The sequence below is a fragment of the Thunnus albacares genome, chromosome 5 (assembly GCF_914725855.1).
Source record: "Thunnus albacares chromosome 5, fThuAlb1.1, whole genome shotgun sequence".
NCBI classification, from domain to species: domain Eukaryota; kingdom Metazoa; phylum Chordata; class Actinopteri; order Scombriformes; family Scombridae; genus Thunnus; species Thunnus albacares.
In genome coordinates, this window is record NC_058110.1 from 26,074,121 (window position 1) to 26,097,176 (window position 23,056).

The 23,056-nt window shown below is 44.8% G+C and overlaps 1 protein-coding gene across 1 annotated transcript in view; it reads left to right on the top strand.

Moving 5' to 3' along the window:
• The window catches only part of camta1a (calmodulin binding transcription activator 1a), a 158,614-nt gene that overhangs the window by 112,602 nt on the left and 22,956 nt on the right, over positions 1 to 23,056 (top strand). The window contains exons 4-8 of the mRNA XM_044351738.1: positions 11,759 to 11,912; positions 16,337 to 16,477; positions 17,151 to 19,465; positions 21,708 to 21,834; positions 22,511 to 22,645. Of these exons, the coding sequence (XP_044207673.1) occupies positions 11,759 to 11,912; positions 16,337 to 16,477; positions 17,151 to 19,465; positions 21,708 to 21,834; positions 22,511 to 22,645 (2,872 nt within the window). The remainder of the gene's footprint in view (positions 1 to 11,758; positions 11,913 to 16,336; positions 16,478 to 17,150; positions 19,466 to 21,707; positions 21,835 to 22,510; positions 22,646 to 23,056) is intronic.

A 23,056-nucleotide genomic window follows, 5' to 3' on the forward strand; every position in this document is an offset into this window, starting at 1 on the left:
AGTTCAACCTGTCATTACTGACCTGGAGATTTACCGCTGACCCCTGGAAAGATTTACTGATTACAAATTCATTCATGGTGTTGCAAATTTTTTTTTTAGTCTTTTTTATATTCCACTATATTGCTGAGCTTTCAAGTCTGGCATTAACAAATATTTTGCATGCACTGAATATTTTGCAGCTTCTACCAATAATTAATCAAAGCAAATCCAAGTGAAAATGACCAACCCATGAAGAGATTATAACAATTTGTACACATGAATTTGTGTGTATGATGGCCCACATCAGAAGTGTCACGATTTTGGCGGGTGGCTTGCCAAACAGCTGAAAACCACTACTCTGTATATGTGTGTTTATGTGTGTTTATGTGTGTGTGTGTGTGTGTGTGTGTGTGTTTATGTGTGTAATCAGGCTATGTTATCCAAGCCAAGCAGCCCTACCCTGGCAGTGCTGAGACTGGGGAGACCCCGTCTCTTTCCAGATTCATCTCTCCAGCTTTGTTTGACTAAGTAGTGCCATGGTGTTGGTGTTGGAGAGGGCTGGAGTGGCAACAGCAGCAGCAGTGCAGCGTATGCGTGGGTTGCCTGAGCCAGTGGGGCTTGGCACGGAGAGGTAGCATATGTTCATGGCCAGCTTCCTTCCTCCTCTCCCATCTTCCTCTCTCTCTCATCTCCCCCCTCTCTTTCTCTCTTTCTCTCTAGCTCGCTCTTGATAACCCTCGTCTTTTTTTCCCTTTTCTTTCCACTTCCTTTGGCTTCACGTGTCCTGGCATCACCTGTGGGAGACAGCAAAGTGCAGAGATCAAAGGGCGCTGGGATCCCAGTGTCCCCCAAGGACAGCCCACCATATCTCATTAACGCCACATCCCAGTCTTGTAACAGAGACATGCACGCACACTCCTCTTTGTCATTTTGTCATCTGGCATACGATCAGAGAATATTCAGTGCAGCAGGTAATATGTTGTGGCTGTGAGGGGGCTCTCTGCTTCATTTTTGATGCCTTTCCAAGGGTTGGTCACCAGCACCTTGGCCTGTCTCTGCCCTACATAAACACTGGATGTTATCCAAGCATGTCAGAACCAACCTTTTCTGAATACTACTGACTAACTGGTAGATATGAACCACCATCCTGATACCCAGCAAAGGGTTAACTGTGTCCCAGATAGCCCCAACCAGCTGTTTCAGCCTTTCACACCTTCTCTCCTGCTGCCTGCTCTCCTCCCTGCCTCTTGGACCAGTAAATGAACACTCATTTGCAAGTTAGATAAATCCTTTGAATGTATTATTGATGCAAACAAATTAGCCTGTAGGCCCCAGACAATACCTAATGGAGCCTTGGCTTATGGGTGAGGTAGTTTCCAGCGAGGGCACTGTCTGTGTTCCACGATTGATGCCTGCTCTTCTGCCCCGTAATTATTTCTCCTACAAATTATTCAGCTGTTCTGATGCAGTTTGGGGTTTAAAGCAGTGCTACTTATTGCTGCCTATGTGATTCCAGGCCTCAACCCAGCCACATTCATTAGTTTATTAAAGAAAGAAAAGACACAGGCAATTAGATAACTGGGATAAAGCCACCGAAATTAGGGGATGTGTCATTATTCAAGTTTATGCATGCTGCTCATAATTCACTGGGGTTTATGTTGGTGTTACTTTTTCAAGGATATTCTCTTATCTTGTTGTACACAGACACATGCACACATTTTAACAGTCTTGTATAAGCCTGTTCACGTATTTATAGAGACTCAAACTGACTTCTTTTAACAAATGAGGCAGAATGTGTGTGGCTGACATGCAAAGCTGTGGACACATATGGACACATACACACACAAACACATACATACACACATAGGGAACAAACAAGTGCATGTAATTTATGCTAGCTGGCAATAGCATAGAGGCAGAGGTTGTAAAACCAAGAGAAGAAAAAGAGAGAGGAGATGAGAGAAAGAAAGGACTACCACACTGTCCTCTGTGATTAGGACCCTTTATTGATCAGAGAAGGGAGGGGAAGGCAGTCTGAGAGGGGGAGGGAGAGCAGAGGCCCCAGGGTTCGGCCCCCATCTCTCTGGTGGCCTCTGCTCTGTTCCTCTCCTGCAAGCTGGCCAGGGCCATCGGGAGATACATCAAAGGGTCTTATCCTTCCATCCGTCCCACATGCACACACACAAATACATATATTAATGCATACCCACACCTCTGGCCTTTGAAAAACGTTCTTTTTGATGACATCATTTCCCCTTTTGTTCCACTGTTAGACATTGTTAATCAAAGCTGATGTGCTATCGCCAGGGTGTTAAAGAGAGCCAGGGGCCCCTGTTCTCCCATAAAGTCCAATTTGGATAGTTTGCGCAGTGGTGGTGACTAGTAGCTACCTGTCAATGAGTCACTTTCTTTCCCATTAAAATTTCATATACATTATAGTACCTTCCCTTGTCTCCTAACACAGACTTATCCATCTGATGCCAAGTCAAACCTAGCAATTAGCCTGAATGTACCTGCTGTTTTTCAATAGCATCATTTGGTGTGCTCAGCCTTTCAAACACATCAGAGAACAGGGATAGTGTCAGTAGTGAAGTCTCAAGTATGGCAGCAATCAGGCAACGGATCAAACACAGACACACACACACAGCATCAATCAGCTGGTCATGATGATGTGTCCATATTCTCTCCCCAGTATTCAGTGTGTGTAAAAGGAAGTACTCATTACTCTGCACTCTCTCAGGGCCAGATCTGTGTTAATGCATTTTCTCCTCTTACTCTCTTTTTCTTCCCCCCTCTGCTCCTTGTGCCTGCTTTTCAGCTGACTCTGGGCTTTGGCAATCTTATTTGCCTTTCGATCCAGATCAATCTCCATCTTATCTACAGCTCCTGAATCATAAACATTTCATAGGCTCAACCTTGACACTGACAGACATGAGGTGGTGAAGGCTTGGTGTAAAGTGCCTGTGGAAGCTAGTTGATGCTGGACTTCATTCAGTCTGAAGACAGCGTTGGGCCCATCACTCTGACGAACAGCCGCACACCACAAACCCCCATACTGCACAGCTGTCGCATTGTCTCAGCAAGAGACACACACAGTGGTGCATGTGTCTGTGTACTATCTTGCACACGTATATAAAGTGTGTGTCTGGTTTTGTCTGTGTGTGATGTATTATTCATAAGAAGAAGCATTCATCTCAGTGAGACACCTTCAACAATTTGGAGACGTGGTGTGCTTAACGGCTTAATGTAGTTGCTGCAATTTGGCTCTCCTCTGGCTGATTAACACCAGCACTCCAGTCCTCACTGTGCTCTGCCTCACGACGGATTAGGTGTTATAAGAAACATGGCTTCCAAGGGAGTTGATGAATATTTCCCCAAATTTACCTGACATTTTCTGATCTGAATGTCTTTCAGAATACCCACTCCAATTCAATTTCTGTCTCACTATTTAGTCACTATCGAAGGGAGCTGAAAAAGAGAGTAACCGTTTTTTAGCAAAGGAAGAATGACCTTGGATAGCTGTGTATAAAAAAACTGCCCCACTGTCTCTGTGTGTTTAAATGGAGGATACAGACTTTACTGTTTGTCATTTACCTTTGTCTCTACTTCTCTTTTTGTCTCCACCTACATTTTTGCAAAACAGCAGGTCAAACTTTTACCGTGTGTGTATGTGAGTGCTGCCAACAGTAGAGCAGTCAGCAAAGTGCCACCTCAGCACCTGTGCTTTAATGATTAATACCATATTGATGGTCTCAATTAATTTCCTATTACACCACCAGAAGGCTGCGGTCGCTCTGTCTCTGTCACAGCCCTGCGCTTGTTTTGGGAAGCCTCTTTGTGGCAGCTGCTGGATGGAGATAGTATGCTTCTCACTAACTCACACACACAATTTTACAGACAGATGTACCAAACAAGCACACACACACACACAATCACACACACTAGTATCTTAAGGAAGCACACACACACACGCTATTACACACTGCTTTGCTCCTCGTATTTCACACACAAGCACACAGATAAACAAATAAAACGTAACTCCGTCTTTGTGTTGAATCATTTTTAAAGGGGACTTGCTGTGTTTTAGTTACAATGTTCAGTAATGATCAAAAAAAAAACTCAGACCCCCAGAGATTCAGCTACGCCTTTTTGTGCTCTGCAGCAATTTTACAAACCCCTACTCTCACCTGATTGTCTGACTTTGGTATTGCACAACCCCCTGTGTTTTGCATTTGAACCTGGTGTGATACACAGCACTGCATTTTAGGCCATTTTCTAAAGCCTGTGCTTTGGTTCTTGCATAATCCCCTCCCCTGCAGCGCTGCTACATATTTGTAACAGTGTGTAAGATACTGATTTATTCCCATGATGATCTCTCTCTGAGCTGTGATATGACAACCCATTCCCATGACCTTAACTGTCTCTGGACCTGCTCCATGGATCAACTCACAGTCAACACTAACCCTGTAGAGAGGCTGGGGAAATGCTTGTGTTTGTCGATCCGATTGTCAGACTTCTGATGGCACCTTTTCTCTTTCTCTCTTCATTACCTTTTCATATCCCATTCACGACTCCTTATCTCTGACCACTCCATACTTCACCCCATAAACCCCTCTATCTCTCTCTAATATGCACTGTTTATCTCAACCTCATTCTTTCATTCTGTCTCACACACAACCACACACTCGCACAGTCTTTATTTTTCATTTTTCATGTGGACCCAATACACACCATTGGTTGCTAGGAAACCATTTGAGCATTTTTTTTCCCAGGGGCAGACGTTTGATTACCCATTTGTATGGTGTGTGTGTGTGTGTGTGCATGTGTGTGTGTGTGTGTGTGTGTGTGCGTGTGTGCATGTGTGTGTGTCTGTACTGGCCAGTGTGTGTGTGTGTGTGTCTCCAGAGAGAGGTCTTGCCAAGCTGAGCTCTGGGGCTGCTCCAGTATCCAGCCCAGTAATAATAATGAGCCCCTCACCATGTTTGACAGAGCACACAGGCTCAGCAGTCCTGTGGCCACTGCTGTTGTCATTGTGTGTAAGCCTCTTGATGCGTATGTGGTGTGAGTACATATCTACATATATGTGCATTTATGCTCGACTAGTTTGTGCTTGACTGGGTCAGTTGTTGTTGCTGTTGTTGATGCTGACAACCAGTGTTATCTATTGTTGTTCAGTGGGCCATTGCAGAGGCAGATAGCAGCCAGGTTGGACTGTCTTGCTGCTGGACACACATCAGTCCTCCCTGTGACTCCCTGTTTAGAAATGCACCAGCACATCTCTCTCCCCTGGCTGCTCCTGTGAAGTCCTGATTCGCTCACAGACACGGGCAGAGGCACATAAATAGCACGCCTTGTCGACTGGCACGGGGAGAAAGACGACGCACACAAACAAATCAGACTCAGCACTGATATGAAAGGGAGCGAGAGCAGAAGAGAGGGAGTAGAGAGAGATGGCATTAGCTGTGTTTTCCTCCTCCAAATGAATTGCCCTATGCCCTAGGAGGAAGGGATGAAAATGAGAGAGCAAGCAAGTGTAAAAGACTCAGAGAAAGCCAAGGGTTGAGAGGTTATTGTGAGGCGGAAACAAAAGAAAAGAACCATGAAGAGAGAGCACTCGGTTAAATCCTCCCTGTGTCTGCAAGGGCTCAGTAACTTCCTTTCCTTCCTTTTATTCCAGTGTGACTTGGTGTCACCTGGATGGCCACTGAATATTAGGATCAGTGCCATGGGCTCAGCCAAGGCCATTATGGCAGCCGGATGGGCTCCTGATGGGCCTTTCTCAGCTTGCCCCTGGGCAGCGTAGTCTCTCACTTGGGACCACCACAACTAATGGAGAGGGTAGTGTGCTCTGCAAGGGCCTTAGGAAGAATAAGTAGGCTGTAAACTGTGAGTTGAGTTGTGGCAGCTAAAGGGGCTTCAATGCCTCACTGCCCGGCTTACCGCCTGACTTACTGCCTGCCTGCTTGGCATCCAGAATGCTCCTCCATATTCAGGCTCTGAATACTGGCCTTTTGCACTTTTATTGTAATGCATGCAGACGCTTGGCACAGCAACAAACACACTCCACCTTTTACTGTGGTGCACTGCACAAATAAAATATTTCAAAGCAGGGAGGAGCCACCCACAAAAATAGAGGAGCACTCTCTTGCATACTCACTCATAGACATGTAGAAATACGAAATGCACTCACATATCTGCACAATTACACACACAAGCGCACAAACACGCACGTGCACGCACACACACACACACACACACACACACACACACACACACACACACACACACACATAGACTTGCATTCCCCCACCCAGAGTGAAGCAGTTCTGTCCCTCTAAGCTGAGTTATTTAAAGCCCCGCTCTCAACTCCATCGGAGTGATTATGTGCTACTGAATTAAACATCACAGGCCTCAGCCCCTGGCTTCCTCTGAAACACGCTCAAACATGCTGGCCTCTTCCTGTTCCTCAAAAGTTCCAAGTTCTGCCTTTTATATCTCCCAGCCAGTACACAAGGTAGTGGAGGTAAAGAGGTGGAGTATGAATCTTCTCTAAATCAGGATCTCCTGCTGCGCCTTCTGCTCTGCCATCCCTCTTACAGTCCTTGGACAGAGGCAATCGAGGCAATTCACATTAAGAAGCCCTCTGTAAACTGGCTCTTACCCTCGGATTGGTACGCACCCCGGGCATCGTTTTAGCTTGGCACTCAGGCAGAGTTGTAGTCGGTGGAGAGCGGGGTGCAGTAGAGGGTGAACTGTAGCAGTTAAGTTGAGCGTTGACTCCAGACACCCCAATTAGGGTGTCTGTATTCTAAACTGGGAACATTTAAACAAAGACTTTGTCATAGAGGACCCAGAGAGAGAAGGGGGAAAGCAGGTTCAGATAGTCGATTGCTTTGCTACCTAGACAGGAGCTTCAGGCTGTTTGCTGCCTTTTTGGGAGGGTTTGACGTGGGGTTTTGTTTACCTCTGTGTGTGTGTGTGTGTTTGTATGTGTATGTGTTCATGTACTGAATGTGTGTCTGTGCCTCTGTGTGTCTGCACGAGGCACGGCACCAGCCAGCCACCCCCACATTCCAAAACATACCCATTGGCAGTGAGCGATAAAGGTTCCAAACAAAAGGAAGAAGTCTTGTGCCTTGTGGAGGTGAACTTACAGCACCACTGAGGCAGTTGACCTTGAAATGAGCAGTGGTGTTTGGGGACTGGCAGGGGAGGGCAGTGTATAAGAGTGCAACCTCAGTGCCAGAGGCCAGGAGGCTGCCTAATGACTGGCACCCCATGCCATCCATCACCATGCCACTGCCAGGGCAACTGCCCCCGCACAGTCGAGAGAGCAGGGCCTTAATCACCCTTCGTACCCATTCAGCGGACCACAGCACGCGACATGAAACACATACACGGGTGTTTCGTATGCACGTGAAACTGCACAGACATATGCAAAGATGCACACCACAAATTCTAATACGCATTGCACGCACAGACAGTATGAATATGCAGTCAAAATAGCAGATGCGCTCAGACTCACACTCACAGCTCATTGCACTCATTCTGCATGCATACTGATGTATGTACGCCAACCAACATACAGAAATCTGCCTCTAGACACTCATTCAAACGCTATTTATAATTTAATGTAGGCAGACGCAGATACATAAAGGCACAAATACATCCACAAACACAAATACAACAACACATGCACCTCCCCTCTGTATTAGTGCCTTGATGCTGAATGTTTTTGACAAAACAATTGACTGCTCCTGCTCCTTCATGATATTTTGCATTGAAATGGATATCCCTGTAGCCTGCTAGTTCAATTCTCCCATGAAGAACTGTCTCATTCCTTTATGCCTTTGCTTATTTTCCCCATTCCTCCTCAGAGTAAAAGTGGAAAAGAGGGGCTTTTCCCATACCTGAGCCCCTCTCTGCTCTGCTCTTTCCTTCAGTATGACAGGCTTTGAAGCCCCCATTCCTCGGTGTAGGTTATTTTATCAGAGAGGAACAAGGTTTCCCCCTGCACTCCCTGGCTCATCCACGTTCCATGAAGCATCCCCTCTCAATTAAGATCCTTTCATGTTAATGGTGTTCTTATCGCTCCTGTGCACGGGTTGTGAAAGCGAGGCCTACTATGGTAGAGTACAACCATGGAGCAGAGCTGCCTGCCTGGCGATATAGCTGTTACTCTCATTCCTCTTTCTGTGTCTCTGTCTTTCCCCATATCTCTATCTCGAACTCTGTTTCTTTCCCTTGCTCCCTCTGCCTCTTAATGAGCTATAGTGGGCTGTTGGAGTAGCGGCTACATGGAGGTGTTCCAAGAGAGTGGAAGATTTGTGGCAGGGTCACAGAGACTTAACGAGACAGTGGACACATTACTTGAATACTCATACCAGCTTCCACCAATAAATGTGCTTTGTACTCGAGTCTCAGTTAGTTATATCTCAGCTACAGCTCAACATACACATTTCCTGCCTCACATTCAGTATAAAGTAGAAGGTCATTGTATCCGTCTCCATTCGACACCTAACTCAGTCTGTGTCTTCAGCTCCATTAGCGAATCTCTCTCTCTTTCTCTCCCTCCTTGTCTTTTGGAGTAGAACAGGGTGTATGACTTCAGGACGAGGTAGGCAGTCACTGAGAGATCGTAGGAGCACTGGCTGCTCGAAGTGCGTGGGTGCGAGAGAAACCTGTTGCCTGGCTACAACAGCACCTTTATCCTCCGGTTGCGATGGCGATGTCTTGCATATCGCATATGCATGTGTGTATGTGTGTGTGTGAGTGTTGGCACACCAACTTTTTCATGTGTGTCTCATGCACTTAGACTTTGAACGTGTGTGTGTGTTTGCATTACTGTGTGTTCTTTCATATGTGCATGCATGTCTTTGTATGCTGGTGTATTTGTGTGTATTTGTGAGCGAGAGAGTGGAGGAAGGAGGGGCAGGAAGGCGCTCCACCACCCACTCAGCAGGCCTTCCGCCCCCATGGCTGACTCCCCAAGACTCCGCTAGTAATTAGCTCAACATCTATCCATCTGTTCTAGGGAGGCGCAGTAAACATTAACACAACACAGCAACATCAAAACGCTGGCTGGAGACATGCCACATTTTATGCATACATGCTACATTCATGCTTAAAGAGGCCTCAACATGTGAATGGTTGGCATGCATTCTTACAGATCTAGCCAACATGCTGACATGTATGTATTTATAGTCTCAGGCTCACATACACACATGTATCATACAAGCATATATACATACTGTAGCGATAGATACAGCTTCACATCCTCACCCACATGCACACCGCAGGCTTCTGCAACCATATCCCAGTCTTCCCTTCCACTGTGGAAGTGAAGCTGGAAAGCTGCCCTGAGACCCGCATGGGAAACGAGTGAAAGAACAACCAAAAGACTACATTACACAATTAATCAATAAGTTAATGAGATCTCATTTTCTCTGAAAAAGAGTATCCAGGAAAAAAGTTCCCCCTCAGCCTTTTTCCTCCTTCTCCTGAAGAACCAACTCCTGATATTACACTGTGGAAAAAGAAAGCAGCTAGGAGGAAATTAAATTAAATTACCATCCTGATAGATTTATGTGACGCTTTACATTTTCATTGTGTTGTTTTCCTCTCAGAGTGGAGGTGTGCCTGAGTTGGGAGAGAGCTGTTAAATGTGTTGTAAAGTAAGAGGAGCGAAAAAAGGGAAACAAGATTGGGGAAACAGTTCAGCAAAAGTTCCAGACATCATACGCCTCTGGCTCCCTGCTTGGTTTACAGCAGATAGCAGATTCCTAATAGTAAAGCACAGCGACACAGATTTCTTGTGTTTGGATGAGCTGTGAGACTGCCACATGGTCTCTTTCTTTTTGTTTAGCACTTATGTGTGTATGCATATTTGTGTATTTATGTGTGAAAAGGTAGGAAACAGCTGGGAGTGTGGGTGTTGGAAGGAGGAGATTGTGCGTAACCACGTGTATGATTGTTTTCAGCTCACCCATGTGTGTCTTGTGAGTGTATACGTGTCTGTAACAATATGCTAATGGGTTTGTCCTTGCTCAGTGTGTTTGTTTGTGTGTCTGTGCCTGTGTGTTTGCACATACTTATGCGTGAGCTGTGTGCGTCTATGCGTATTCACTCTGCCTGCACCCATACATCCACATACGTTTATGTACGTGCATAATTGAGTGAAGCCGTCTACATTGGGCACTCTCATAGTAAGTAAAGATTGAGGGCATCTCTTAGCTATTGACACAGCTGGTGATGCCATCTGGGGGCATCACACACCACCCTGTGCCATCTCCATCCAAACAGGACAGCAGTTGTTGCCTCGTGTCCATACCAATGACAGGGGACATGGAGAGCAGCGAGATAACACACTGCAATGTCCAGCTCCATCTCTTTGTAGAGGCAATGGAGGGAGGTCAGCTGCTTTACATACACTGTGTTCCTGCTCCAGTCCTGAGCTGTAACTTCCCAGACACACCAAACATGGCGGTAGTTGTTTGTATGTTTGGGTTATTTTTTCAGAGAAGTAATTGTTTCTGTGGATCTGTGAGCCTCCAACCACACCCCTGTCTGATGAAAGGGGAGAAGGAGAGAGAGAGAGAGGGAGGGGGGGTGCAGTACCCAGATTAATGGTACACACTGAGAGGGAGCACAGACCTACAGTAACAGCGCCTTGATTTATTTGCCACTTAGTACTGATGAAGCTTCAAACTGCAGTCACACACACATGTTGTCACTGCATTTTTCTCTATCAAGGTCTTTGGTGTTTGTCGATTCTTGTGTCTTGTTTAGCTGCGAGTACATGCATGTGTGCAAATATGGCTTTGTGTGCATGTTTTTACTTGTGTTTATTCATACACTTGATTGAATCGTTTTCCCCCATATACTTTATAATTGCTTATATTTGGCTGCCTAAAGGTCAGTCATCAGTGCAGCTTTCATTTGTATCATACACATCAGTGTGGGGATATTGCACTTTATTTGTGGGTTACGTTTGTGTGGGCTCAATGGGAATCGGATGTCTATAATAAATTGGAAGCGATAAGGACTGAAACAGGAACATTCCTTGTGTCTTGAGTCTTTGCTATGCTTGGTAATCAAAGCCTTTCATGATTACAGAAGCAAACTGATGTTATTCACACCAGCACAACATTCCTTTAAACGCTACCTATTATTCATAAGCTGTCAATTTAGGGAATTTGCCGAGGTAACCCAGTAACAATTTGCAGGCGGCAAATTGTTGAGTTTTGACTCGGTAAATACAGGCAGAGTTAATTGAGGGCATCAACTCACCATGTGGGAGGACTTGACAAAATGCCATAAGTGTGTTACATGAGCACACATTGTAATTATCACACATATGCACATACAAATACACACATGCATGAGCACAAACGCTGGTATACACTTCCAAGCGCACACACATTTGGAGATGTAGAGATACAGGGAGTCACATAATGAGTGAGATTATTGACGATTTCTGATCCCAGATTTGTTCTGCTCCCTGGTTGTGCTTTGAGTTGTGTATTTCCTCCTCTGTTCTTGGGCTCTGTTCTCTGTGTGAGGGTTGCCATGCAGGGTTTCTAGCTCAGTAACATTTTACTTCTCACCAACCAGCTGGCATGTTCCAGATATGTAAAAGCACTCACAGCTGAGCCACAGTATTTATGTGTCACCACCACTCTTTACTCTGGTATCCTCAAGAAAACATGCTCCTTGTCTAGCTGAAACTATCCATGTCATATAACCTCCTCCAACCCTCCCTCTCTGTCTTCCCTTGCAGAACCCTGATATTGTGCTCGTCCACTATTTGAATGTTCCAGCCATTGAGGATTGTGGGAAACCATGTGGTCCGATACTGTGCTCCATCAATACAGACAAGAAGGAGTGGGCCAAGTGGACCAAGGAGGAGCTGATTGGCCAGCTTAAGCCCATGTGTGAGTATTCCATTCAGAACTATGCATTTATCAATTATTGTGACCCACCCTCAACTTTTATTCATAGCTTTTTATGTAAACGGCTGATAATTTAACATGTATACATGCATGGAAAGACTAAACACAGTGGCTGTTGTTTTTGTCTGAGGATTTAATGTCCAGTCCTATTAGCTGAGAGCTGGTACACTAAGTGCTCTCAGCACCTCAGTCAGAGAGCATCTTCGGTCACTGAGTGTTCCTACACTGTTATATGAGTGTGTGCTCTTCCTGGAGCCGTCTGCTAGTTGTGGGTCAAAGTTCAGCCCTTCCCTTAGACCTCTGGCACCACTCTGACCAGGCTGAGAGAGCGCCTGCTTTCTGGCCCAAGAAGGAAGTCAAGGCAGAGGAGGGCAGCAAGCTGGTTATTGATTCATGTTAGTGCGTGGGAGCAAGAATGTCTGACTCACCAGAAATCCCCCCTCCACCCCTTCTTTGGCTCTCTCTGTATTTCCCCCCCTCATTGGATTGATCCTTGTTGTTACCAGCTTTACTTATGTTCCGTGAGATGCACTATGTGTTTTTTTATGAGTCGCTAGACCTGCCTAAAGATTGAGGCAATGTTTTGGAAAAAGTCAGGGTTTGTCTGATGATGATAATAAATAGGGACTTTGTGGGGCATTGAAAATCTTTCAGAGAGCTGTTAAGATACCTTTAACAACCAGACTGTGATTCGGGTGTATCTGACAGGGGCCGGCAGGCCGATGACTGATATTCCGATGGCCAATTATTAGTGATGTGGCCAGGTAAAGAGGAGCCTGTCAGCAGCTTTACAAGCACACATTCATGCTGGCTGCATACTGACAAGGCAGTCCAGACCATCATCTGGAGGTTTTGGCATTATTGTTATCCCCCTCACTGCTCCGCTTGCTATCAGTTTTAGGACATATTTTAACATAAAACCTTACCTCAGGACAGCCACTGAGCAACAACGGCCTACTGTATTCATTACGTCTGTGACTTAATGTAAAAACCAAGCACCATTTGCAGTAATGCGTAAAGTCATTAACTTTGGGAGTTGTTGGGACAAAGAGGGTGAGTGTGAGATGCCCTCTAGCTGCCAGGCTACATGAGGGGGCTACATAAAAAGCAAAAAAACCCTCTCCTGCTTTCTGTCTTTCTTCTCCTCTGTGTCCCTCTCTCTTTTCTGTGGAAAAGCCGACATGTCAACACAAGCTCAATGATGGAGCAACATTGCCATCTAGTGGTCTTATGCGATAACAGCTCCTATTTCAATGCTGGAAGCAAGGACTGGTGATGAAGTCATGCTGTATTATCCATGCATTATTTAAGCTTAAATTATACTTTAGCTTAACATACAGTATATATTTACTAGACTGGCCTGTATCTTAGAAAACGCAACTTGCATCTATCAGTAGGTATGCTTTTTTGCAATTCACAGGAATTTTATAATATGTGTGTACTGCTATGGATTTTTTTTTTTTTGAATAAATAGTAGAACATACCCGATTCCTCACAGGTTGCATAAATAGCAGAGCATATATCCTTTCTCCCCTTATCAGGACTGTGCAAAACCATCAAATTTTGTAGTTTGAGTATTGAATACAGAATGCAAGACAGTGTAATGATGTGTACTGTACAGTATGTTTGACACTAGGTCACCTAAAGTATGTGTGGCAGTGTGTTAAATATTGTTCTTATCTAATGATGATGGTTACTATTTCACAAGCTGCTTTTTTCAGCTCAGGAATCCTTAGTTTAATGTCGCAGTTATTTTTCCAGAACAGTGTCAACTTTTGCAATATAATTGCCCTCTTCCGTCTTGCTCTTCTCTTTTGTTATTCTCTTCGTGATATTTTAGCGCACAAACCATTTGACACCTCTAATGATACAAAAAAACAACAAAGGGAAAATGTGAATTTCATGGATCAGCTGAGCTTATTCTGTCTCCCTACAACAAAAACACACTCACATACTTGTGCTCTCTGTCACTAAATTTTCACACGCACAGATGCTCACACACGGCAGTTCAAATATAAACCCCATGATACATAGCCTTGTCTGACCTCGTCCTCCTTAATGCCCTGTGGTGTTTGATGAGAAAGAGAAGAAGCAAGAGGGTGAAGAGGGGGGCAAGAGAGTGGCATCAGTACTCAGTCACGCTACAGTTCCATAGACAAGGCAGCCAGCTTGATTCACTCTTTTGGTCTAATGCTATAAACACGCAGCACTCTCCCCAGCTATGCCCCTAGCCTGCTGACAGATAGCGCATGAGCGGCTTTAACAAATACTCAGACAGACAGAAGGCCTGTCTCCAGGCTAGAGAGACAGGGTCAGAGAAGAACAGACCAAGGCAAGACAGACAGGGCTGGCCATCATGTAAACTATTGTACTCCGCTGTCCCATATAGTGCCCAATGGTGCAAAGGCAACCAGATGGGATATGCGTATGCCCTACAGATCAACTGTGAGTCATTAGGGCTGTGTGATGCTGCTCATGACAGGATGCAGTCATCAGGATGATGATGTGACTGGGTTGCTGTTTGGTGCCTCTGCTGTTGCTGCCACTGGGATTAAACCTAGTGGCACTGCTCCTGTCATTTCTGCTTTGGAACATAACCCTCAGTTAGAGGAGAAGACAGGCAGACACGGTGGTAACTGTACGTCAACATTCCAGAGCCTCAGGGAGTGATGCCCGTCTAGATGAAGAGGGCTGTGGCAATTCTGGCATGAGGGATCAGGGCGGAGGAGAGACAAGATTGTTTGGACAAATGGGGATGGCACTACATGGTGGATGTAAGCTGTTGCGTTAGGCTTTCACTCTTGCTCTGTCACCCTCTCTGAGTCAGATCAGCAGAACGGATGCCCCTCTGTCCTGCAGCCTCCCTGCTGGCTTTGTCACGGAAGGAGATTCATGACAGCGTTCTTATTATGCTCATGGCCCTATCATCTCTGTGTTAGTAATACTAGCATCATCTCATTTGTACTGTTTGCATTACACACTGTCATGAGGTGAATGGTGACTCAAGCTACACTGTCTAATGGGATCTCCAGACAGACACAATTATTTGTGCAGTAATTATACTGACATTAAATGAAACCTTCCTGTCACATTTGGTGTCCAATCTTTTTTTTTCAGCTCAGTCACTGTAAATTAATGGCTGAATAAATCTGACTTTATAATAGATCAAATGAATCCTGTTATGTTTTTATGACCTGCCACAGTAAGTTGTCAGGGGAGCGTATGATCTCAGCTTGATCACAGCAGCTCTACTGACATCTGCTGGTGACCAGCCTGTAATCTGCCAAAGGATCTTAAAGCTTTCAAGTTAGATCCTTATCACAGTCATCCAGTCATGTTTTCAACTGTTTTTTTTCACTTGCCTTTAACTAGCTCTGTCTTTAATCTGCTGTACCCTTACCCTCTTACGCTGTTTCCATCTCCTTTTATCTCATATACAAACAGACATGCACTAAGCAAATTCTTGCTGTTTTTCATACGTGCTCTAAACCTCACTCTCTCTATATCTCTCTCTCTTGCATATTTAACCAAAAGAGGTACTGAAGTGTGAGGAACTTGTATTAAAGCTGGCTTGATTTTGTTTGATAGTCTAAATATGCTTCACTTCTGAAATATTACCTTTTTCTCGGTTGAGAGCCTGAGCACTGCAGCACACAGTGGTGTCTCCTACTACCTTACTGCCACTAAAACCACTATCTGTCTCATCAGAAGTGGTGGCTGGTTGGCAAGTGGAGCGATGAAAAGTATTAGGGGGTACTAGCGAGGTGTGACTGAGTCAGGGAGTGAAGCTTTACAGGAGAAAGCCTCTCTTTTTCCCCAGGTACAGGAGCAGATCCAGCAGCAGTTAGGTGGTGTTCCTTCCCAGAAGCATTCCCTGTCAGAACAACAGAATTGGGTCAATTCAAGAAGGAGTGGGTTTGCTGTCACCTTCATCAGCTCTCACAGAGTGGCCAGGGAGTAGCAAAAGACATATGGGAGGGAAAGAGGCACCATTGAGAATGAGCCGTGTGATATAGAAGACTTGACATTACATTGACGGGAGACTGGAGAAAAGCAACTGTTCCACTCTGGGTGTTGTTTTGAAGACAGGATAGAGAGCAGGGCAAATAAGAATGATCAGAACATGTATAAAACCAAAGGTGTTTCTCAAATTCTACCAATAAAACTACTATATCATTTTACCCGAGGCAAGTTAGTTGGTTGTTTGTTTCCCTTCAGGGCAAACCAGAAAATTTAATTTCTCTGTTGTACCATGGTAACTTTTAGCATTTTAGAGAGGTGTCCAGTGAGTGATACGGGGCATACCGGCAGGTAGACAGGGAGGGCAGTGTTTGGGGCGGGGGGTTGGCGTGGCTGGTGGTCTGTTGGGCTGGCTGACATCTCTGTCTCCTCCTCTCTCCCGGCAGTTCATGGCATCAAGTGGACTTGCAGCAATGGGAACAGCAGCTCTGGCTTCTCAGTGGAGCAGCTAGTGCAACAGATTCTGGACAGCCACCAAACTAAGCCACCTCCCCGGACTCACAACTGCCTCTGCACGGGCACCCTGGGTAAGGGCTTAGTGTGTGGGATGGAGTTTGTTCTCAAGAGAGAACTGGAAAATTCAGCCAGAGAGGCAAAAAGGTCATAAAGTTACAGTTTGTCATATGGTAGATCAGAGAGGGTGATTGAGGTATTTTATTGGTACTGTAGGTGATTTACAGTAAAATCGAGTGTCATGGTTATTGGCTCATTATTTTTTGTTTACTGATAACTGTCAGGGCCATATCTGAAATAGCCCAGCTGTTCTCAAATGTTATGCTAATCAATCGAAAATTTTCAGCTGTGTAATTTCACTAGGCTGTAGCCAGGAGATGAAGATAAAGCAGTGGTTTACTAATTTATAAAACAAATTATTCTGGATAACCCCCATCTGCATTTTTATTTCTAATGACTTAAAGTAACAAGCCATGCAAAACGTCCCATACGCTTCACTCGCTGTATACTAAAAAGAAAGACTAGTTTTATCACCCACTGAGAAAACTGTTGTTTCCAAACTAATTCTTCCAAAAACAAATTGATCGTCCGTCTTTGTCTCTGCTCCTTGAAAATTACTAAGTATATGCCCAATTATTAAGTACATAGAAATCAATGTAATTTACTTGTCTTTTCTTTTTCCCCCTTCTTTCCCTCTCTTACCCATCCAAATCCCCTACCCTTTTTGCTCTGTTTGTCCTCATACAGGTGCAGGGAGCAGTGTGCACCACAAATGCAACAGCGCCAAACACCGCATCATCTCCCCTAAGGTGGACCCCCGCTCAGGGGGCTACAGCAGTGCTCACTCTGAGGTGCAAAACAACGATGTGTCAGAGGGGAAGACCGAGCACAGTGCCCATGGTGGAGGCAAAGGCTCTGGGGGAGGAGGTGGAGGGGGCAGCGCCAGGGAGAAACGCAATGGCAAAGTCCACAAGCCTGTCTTGCTGCACCAAAACAGTACAGAGGTGTCATCCACTAACCAGGTTGAGGTCCCTGACACCACGCAGAACTCCCCTGTCTCCATCAGCAGCGGCCTCAACAGTGATCCAGACATGGCTGACAGCCCCGTGGTGACAGGGATGAGCCATGTGGCCTCTGTCATGTCTGGCCTGTCCCAGAGTGTGTTTATGTCTGAGGTCACGGGAGACCCTGTGTACAGCATGTCTCCCACTGGGGGCCCCAACACTCACCTGATGGGTGCAGATGCCACCTCACAAGGCTTGGTGCTGTCTGTGACCTCTGATCGTCACAAATTTGCCTTCCCCAGTGGAGGAGTAGGGGAACCTGGGACTACTGCCGCAGGAGACCTGTCCATGTTGTCTGCAGCCGGGGTGTCTGAGGAACTGGTGCTCTCCAGCAGTCTGGACTCTGGAACCATCAAGATCCCAGAGACCAATATGAACTTTGACCCTGACTGCTTCCTGAACAACCCCAAACAAGGCCAGACCTATGGTGGCAGTGCAATGAAGACAGAGGGCAACTCTTCCTCAACCTCATCTTCCTCCAGTGGCAGTAATAGCACCAACGGCAATCTGCAGCGCTCCCCCTCCATGTCCGACAACGGCTACAGCTTCAGCGCAGCTTTGGTAAAGAATATCAAGACAGAAGACACATCCTTTGAGCAGCAGCTGGCCAAGGAAAGTGGCTACCAGGTGGGGGCAGTAGTAAACTGTGGCAGCGGGGTGTCTGTTTCATCTGGTGCTGGCTCAGGCCAGGGCAGCCTCACTCTGACCCCTGCAGGCTCCCTGCTTCCTTCTGGTGGGGGTCTGAGTCCCAGCACCACCCTGGAGCAGATGGATTTCAGTGCCATTGATGCCAAGCAGGACTACACGTCCAGCGCTACCACAGTGAGCTATGGTCAAGCCATGTCCAGTCCTCACATGCAACATCAGAATCGTTCGCCCAGTTTCTTCCTTCAGGATGCCTCTCAGTCCAACCAGGCTCAGCAGGGGAGGCCCAGCATGGGCCAGAAAACACATATGATGGAGCACAACTCCCATGACTCTGGAGCTTATATGGGGCTGCAGGTGGTGAAGACGGACTCCCCTGGCAGCAATGGCCATCTCCATCACCACCACCAGGCCCACCAAACCCAGCATAGGGCCAACTGTAATGGAGGTTCACCCACTGAGGGGCCCGGCCAGACTGGCTCTCTGCAACTGCTGCAGTACCAGGGGAGCTTTCCTGGGCTGGGCGCTGAGCATGAGGAGGTGGTGGGTCTAGAGCAACCAGGCAGTGTGAGTTCAGCTCAGGCTGGAGCCACTGAGAATGGAGCAGAGAATCTACTCAAGCCAGGGGATCACATTCAGGCCTGTGGGGCAGGAAACGGAGAGGGTGGGGGGGCAGAGCACTATCTGCAGCAGGCCTCAGATGGCGGAGGAGGAGGGACCGGAGGTGCAGGGGAAGGAGTAGCGCTTCATAATGGAAACAACAACAGTGATGGCAGCAGCCGCACCCAACAGCAACAGCAGCTGCAGCCTCTCCTCCAAGGCACAAGCATGGTCCAGGGACTCTACAACGCTGTTGGAACCCACCAAGGCCTGGGTGGAGCAGCCAGTAATGGAGGAACAGGGGGGACAGGCATGGAGATCAGTCTAGATCACTTTGATATCTCTTTTGGAAACCAGTTTTCTGACCTCATCAATGACTTCATCTCAGTGGATGGCAGTGGAACCACTATGTCAGCTGGAGGGGCCCTATATGCTCACCAGCTAGTCACATCCCACAGCTCTGATAGTCAGAACACAGCTGGTGGGGCCCCCCAGCAAGGCCAGGAAGATGGAGGCGCCAGGAGCTCTGGCTACAACCCTTCAGAGCTCTGCCTTCAACCTTGCTGCAGCCCCCAGTCTCTGAGTGGAGGGGCTGCAGCAGGGGGAAACACAGGAGAGGCAGGCTCCTTGTCCTACATGAATGTAGCAGAGGTGGTTTCTGCGGCTGTAGCCCAGGGGGCTCTGGGGATGCTCCAGGCCACAGGCCGACTCTTCATGGTTACTGACTACTCTCCTGAGTGGTCTTACCCTGAGGTGAGTGATGTGATGAGACTCTTCCTCCTTCAAAGAAAATTCAATCTTTCACAACTAATGTCCATTTTTGGTAGATAGTTTTTGGTTTTTGCTAACATTTTTATTGGTTATAATGACATTTTATGAACTAGCTCAACTGTCAATTACATTACAACCTAGAGCATTCCCAATAGGTTTTTAAAAGGTTAAGTTTATCCCACTTATCTAAACCCATTCATTTTCAATAAAATATAAGCTGAATGGTAAAAAACTTTAGTAGAATTACAAACAAAGGTAAATAAATAACTAATCTGTTGTAAAGATCCATGAGATTTTTAGGATTTTTCAACAGTTTTAATGGACAGTTCAGGGATGTTCACCATTTTGACTTCCAAAAAAGTGGTTTTGATAATGTGCAGATCTAGATCTGTGACAGCCAGACTGTGCAGCAAGACAATTTGTTTTAGGTGTCTTGGTTATTTCCCATATTAATATTAATGTTTCATATATTCTTGGAATATGAAATATAAAAAACATTTTTGTATGCATGTGGACACTAAATACTGATGGAAATCATTTTAAACTGATCTGCATGTTTTATCATTTTTTCAGCAAAAAGCAAAAATGTATAAACTGAAAACTATGAAGTATGGTGATCTGTCAGGAAGTTCAACACCATATATTTGGAAGTCCCATACAGAAAAAAGCCAGATTGCAGAGAACAATGGAGAAAAACTGACCCTGCTGCATACATGGGTTAATCAATCTTTTAAATACCATTTTATTATGAAACACCCCCTGTAGGTTTGAAAGTCAGCTGTTAATAGTTTGTACTTTGCTTACAAACAACTGTGGTCAGATTGAAATCGTGTCATTTGTACTAGGGCTTAATTTCCTCTAGGGATAGGGGGATATGTCCCCCTCACTTTTCAAAAATGTATTTTGTGCCCTACCCCACATTTACAGTTTCAGTTTGATTTACTCACTGTGTCCTTTTACTGTCCAGCTGCCATAATCCAAATGAGAGATACTCTGACTCGAGATTAAAATGTTGTCAAACTCATCTTGGTTGCCCTCAATTATAGTATTACTGTGTGCTATCAGCAATAACCTTTATAAGCGCCTTGCAGACTTTTTCTGCTTGGATTTAGCTTTTCCACATACAAGCGTCCCTACTCTCTGACTGTGGAGCTTTTGGACCTGTGCAGCCTAAGAGCTGCAGACACTACTCAGGGTTGAAAAAACATGCTACAACCTGTTCTTCATATTGTTTGGGTTAGAAAAATTATTTAATCCATAGTTTTATTTGCAGTTAATATTCTCCTAAAAATAATTAAATATTAGCCAGATAAGGCAGTAGAGTATGGTGTTCATTTTAGTAACATTATCTATCATATAGTGTAAGATCTCAGTCAATGAAACTAAATGAGATTTAGGGTTAGTGCATTGATAATACAGCAATTTACATAGCATTTTTGTTAGACTACCATTATTATGGAAAGGGTTTAGGGTTAGGGTTGCAACTACATAAATGTACGTAAATTCAGCAGATAGTATTCACATAGTTTCATTTTTTTCCCTTTACCATACCTATGCCCTTGCATTTGTATCCCAATAGCAAGTTTTCACACAGTCAAAAAAGTACCAACATGTTGAGTGAAACTTCTCGAATTGATTTGCAAAAAGAAGCGACAGGGAATGGCAAATATATTTTGAAAATATTTATTGCAGCAGCAATAATGTCTTGAAATTACCAGAGAGATAACGACATGGCATAGGGGAATGCTGTCATGGCTTTGGATAAATCAATCTGGATAGTAGCATGTAGTATGAGCTACAGCAAGTGTTTTAAATATATAAATTAGCATAAAAAAATATGCTCTGAAACTATTTTGATCAAATATTTTACTAAAAAAATGTAGATTTCCTAATAATGTTCTAACTATGTAATGCGCAGTCTTGTCAGTATTACAATGATATTGTCAGGAGTAATATCCTCCTTCTACCTCTGGATGGTAGCACAATGTTTTTATGTCAGTGTTGGTTGGGTGTTTTAGAAAAAAGGGTGAAATGTAATTATATTGGCTCTCCACATGATGGCAGCAGAGGTGTGTGTAGGGAATTTGTTTTCTCTTTCTTGGTGTTGTTCTTAGCTCTGCACTCTAGATGGCAGAATAACAACAAATAATAGAATCAGATATACTTGAACCTGACCTGGCAGGTGTGTTGTGAGTTTATTTTAATCATTCCTCCTGTTTTTCAGGGCGGAGTTAAGGTGCTGATCACTGGGCCCTGGCAAGAGGCCAGCTCAAACTATAGCTGCTTGTTTGACCAGATCTCAGTCCCTGCCTCTCTAATCCAACCAGGGGTGTTGCGCTGCTACTGTCCAGGTAAGTCAAGAGAGAACTCACACACAATAAAGATGAGAGGGGACAGTGACGGGGAGGTTTCAGTATAATATGACCCATCAGAGAAATGCTGCTGGCATAATCAGCTTTACTACAAACATGTCAAACATTTGTCTTTTTTAGCAATCTTTGCTTCTTAGGCAATTTACATTGGCAAAGATTGTTGGGGCGTGAAGGGATAAGAATCAACAACATGCTTTATATTTTGCACTGTGGTGTCAGGTTTTTGTTTTGTTTTGTGTTTAGCTTTCATTTATTAGTGTGCAGGCTGTAAATATGATTTTTGTGTATATTTATTAATGGTTTATACACATGCATTTTGAAAGATTTGCTTTTACTTTCTTAAAATACTGACAATACAAGTCCGGTTGGTGAGCACAAACAATGTAGTAAATAATCTTTCCTTTTTTTATCAGAAGCTTCTGTCTATCAAATGGTCAAAAATCTGTTTTTGTTTATATACATTTGCAATAAAGCAGATTATGTCTGGCTCCATGTGAGTCACCGTAATAATTTGTATATTTATAATAAGGTCATACAGTATTTCAAGCCCAAAATTATATGTTCCTTTTACACTTATAGTAGTGAATGACCTTATAATAGTGGCATTGTATATACTGTATAGTCACTGAATTCTCATTATCCTCTCCCTCCCCAGCTCATGACACAGGTCTGGTGACGCTACAGGTGGCTGTCAGTAACCAAATCATCTCCAACTCTGTGGTGTTTGAGTACAAGGCCCGCGCTCTTCCTTCACTGCCATCATCACAGCACGACTGGCTCTCGCTGGATGGTATGTCTCTCCTCAGTTTTACTTTGACTTTGGTCGTGTCTTCTATGACGTGATTCTTCCTATCTGTCCTCTCGTTTTTTTTTCCTCTCCGTCTTATTAACTCACTTCTTTATGTAATTCTTGATATCTCTGACTTTGCTCTTTTCCCACTTCTAATTCTTCTATCTCCAAATCTCCTGTGGCTTTATTAATTTTGATTAATGATCTGCTGGATCATCATGTATTACAAATCCTCTCTCTTGCTTTGCTTGAACTAAAGTGTCGCAAGTTACACAGTCATATGTATTAGTTCTCCCTGGAGCCAAAAAAGTCTGCAGGATATAGTTAGATATTGAGGAAACTGCCAAAAGATAAATTGTCCAGGTTTTTTTCTACCATTTTTACACACTTATGTATCCACATTTGCAGTAA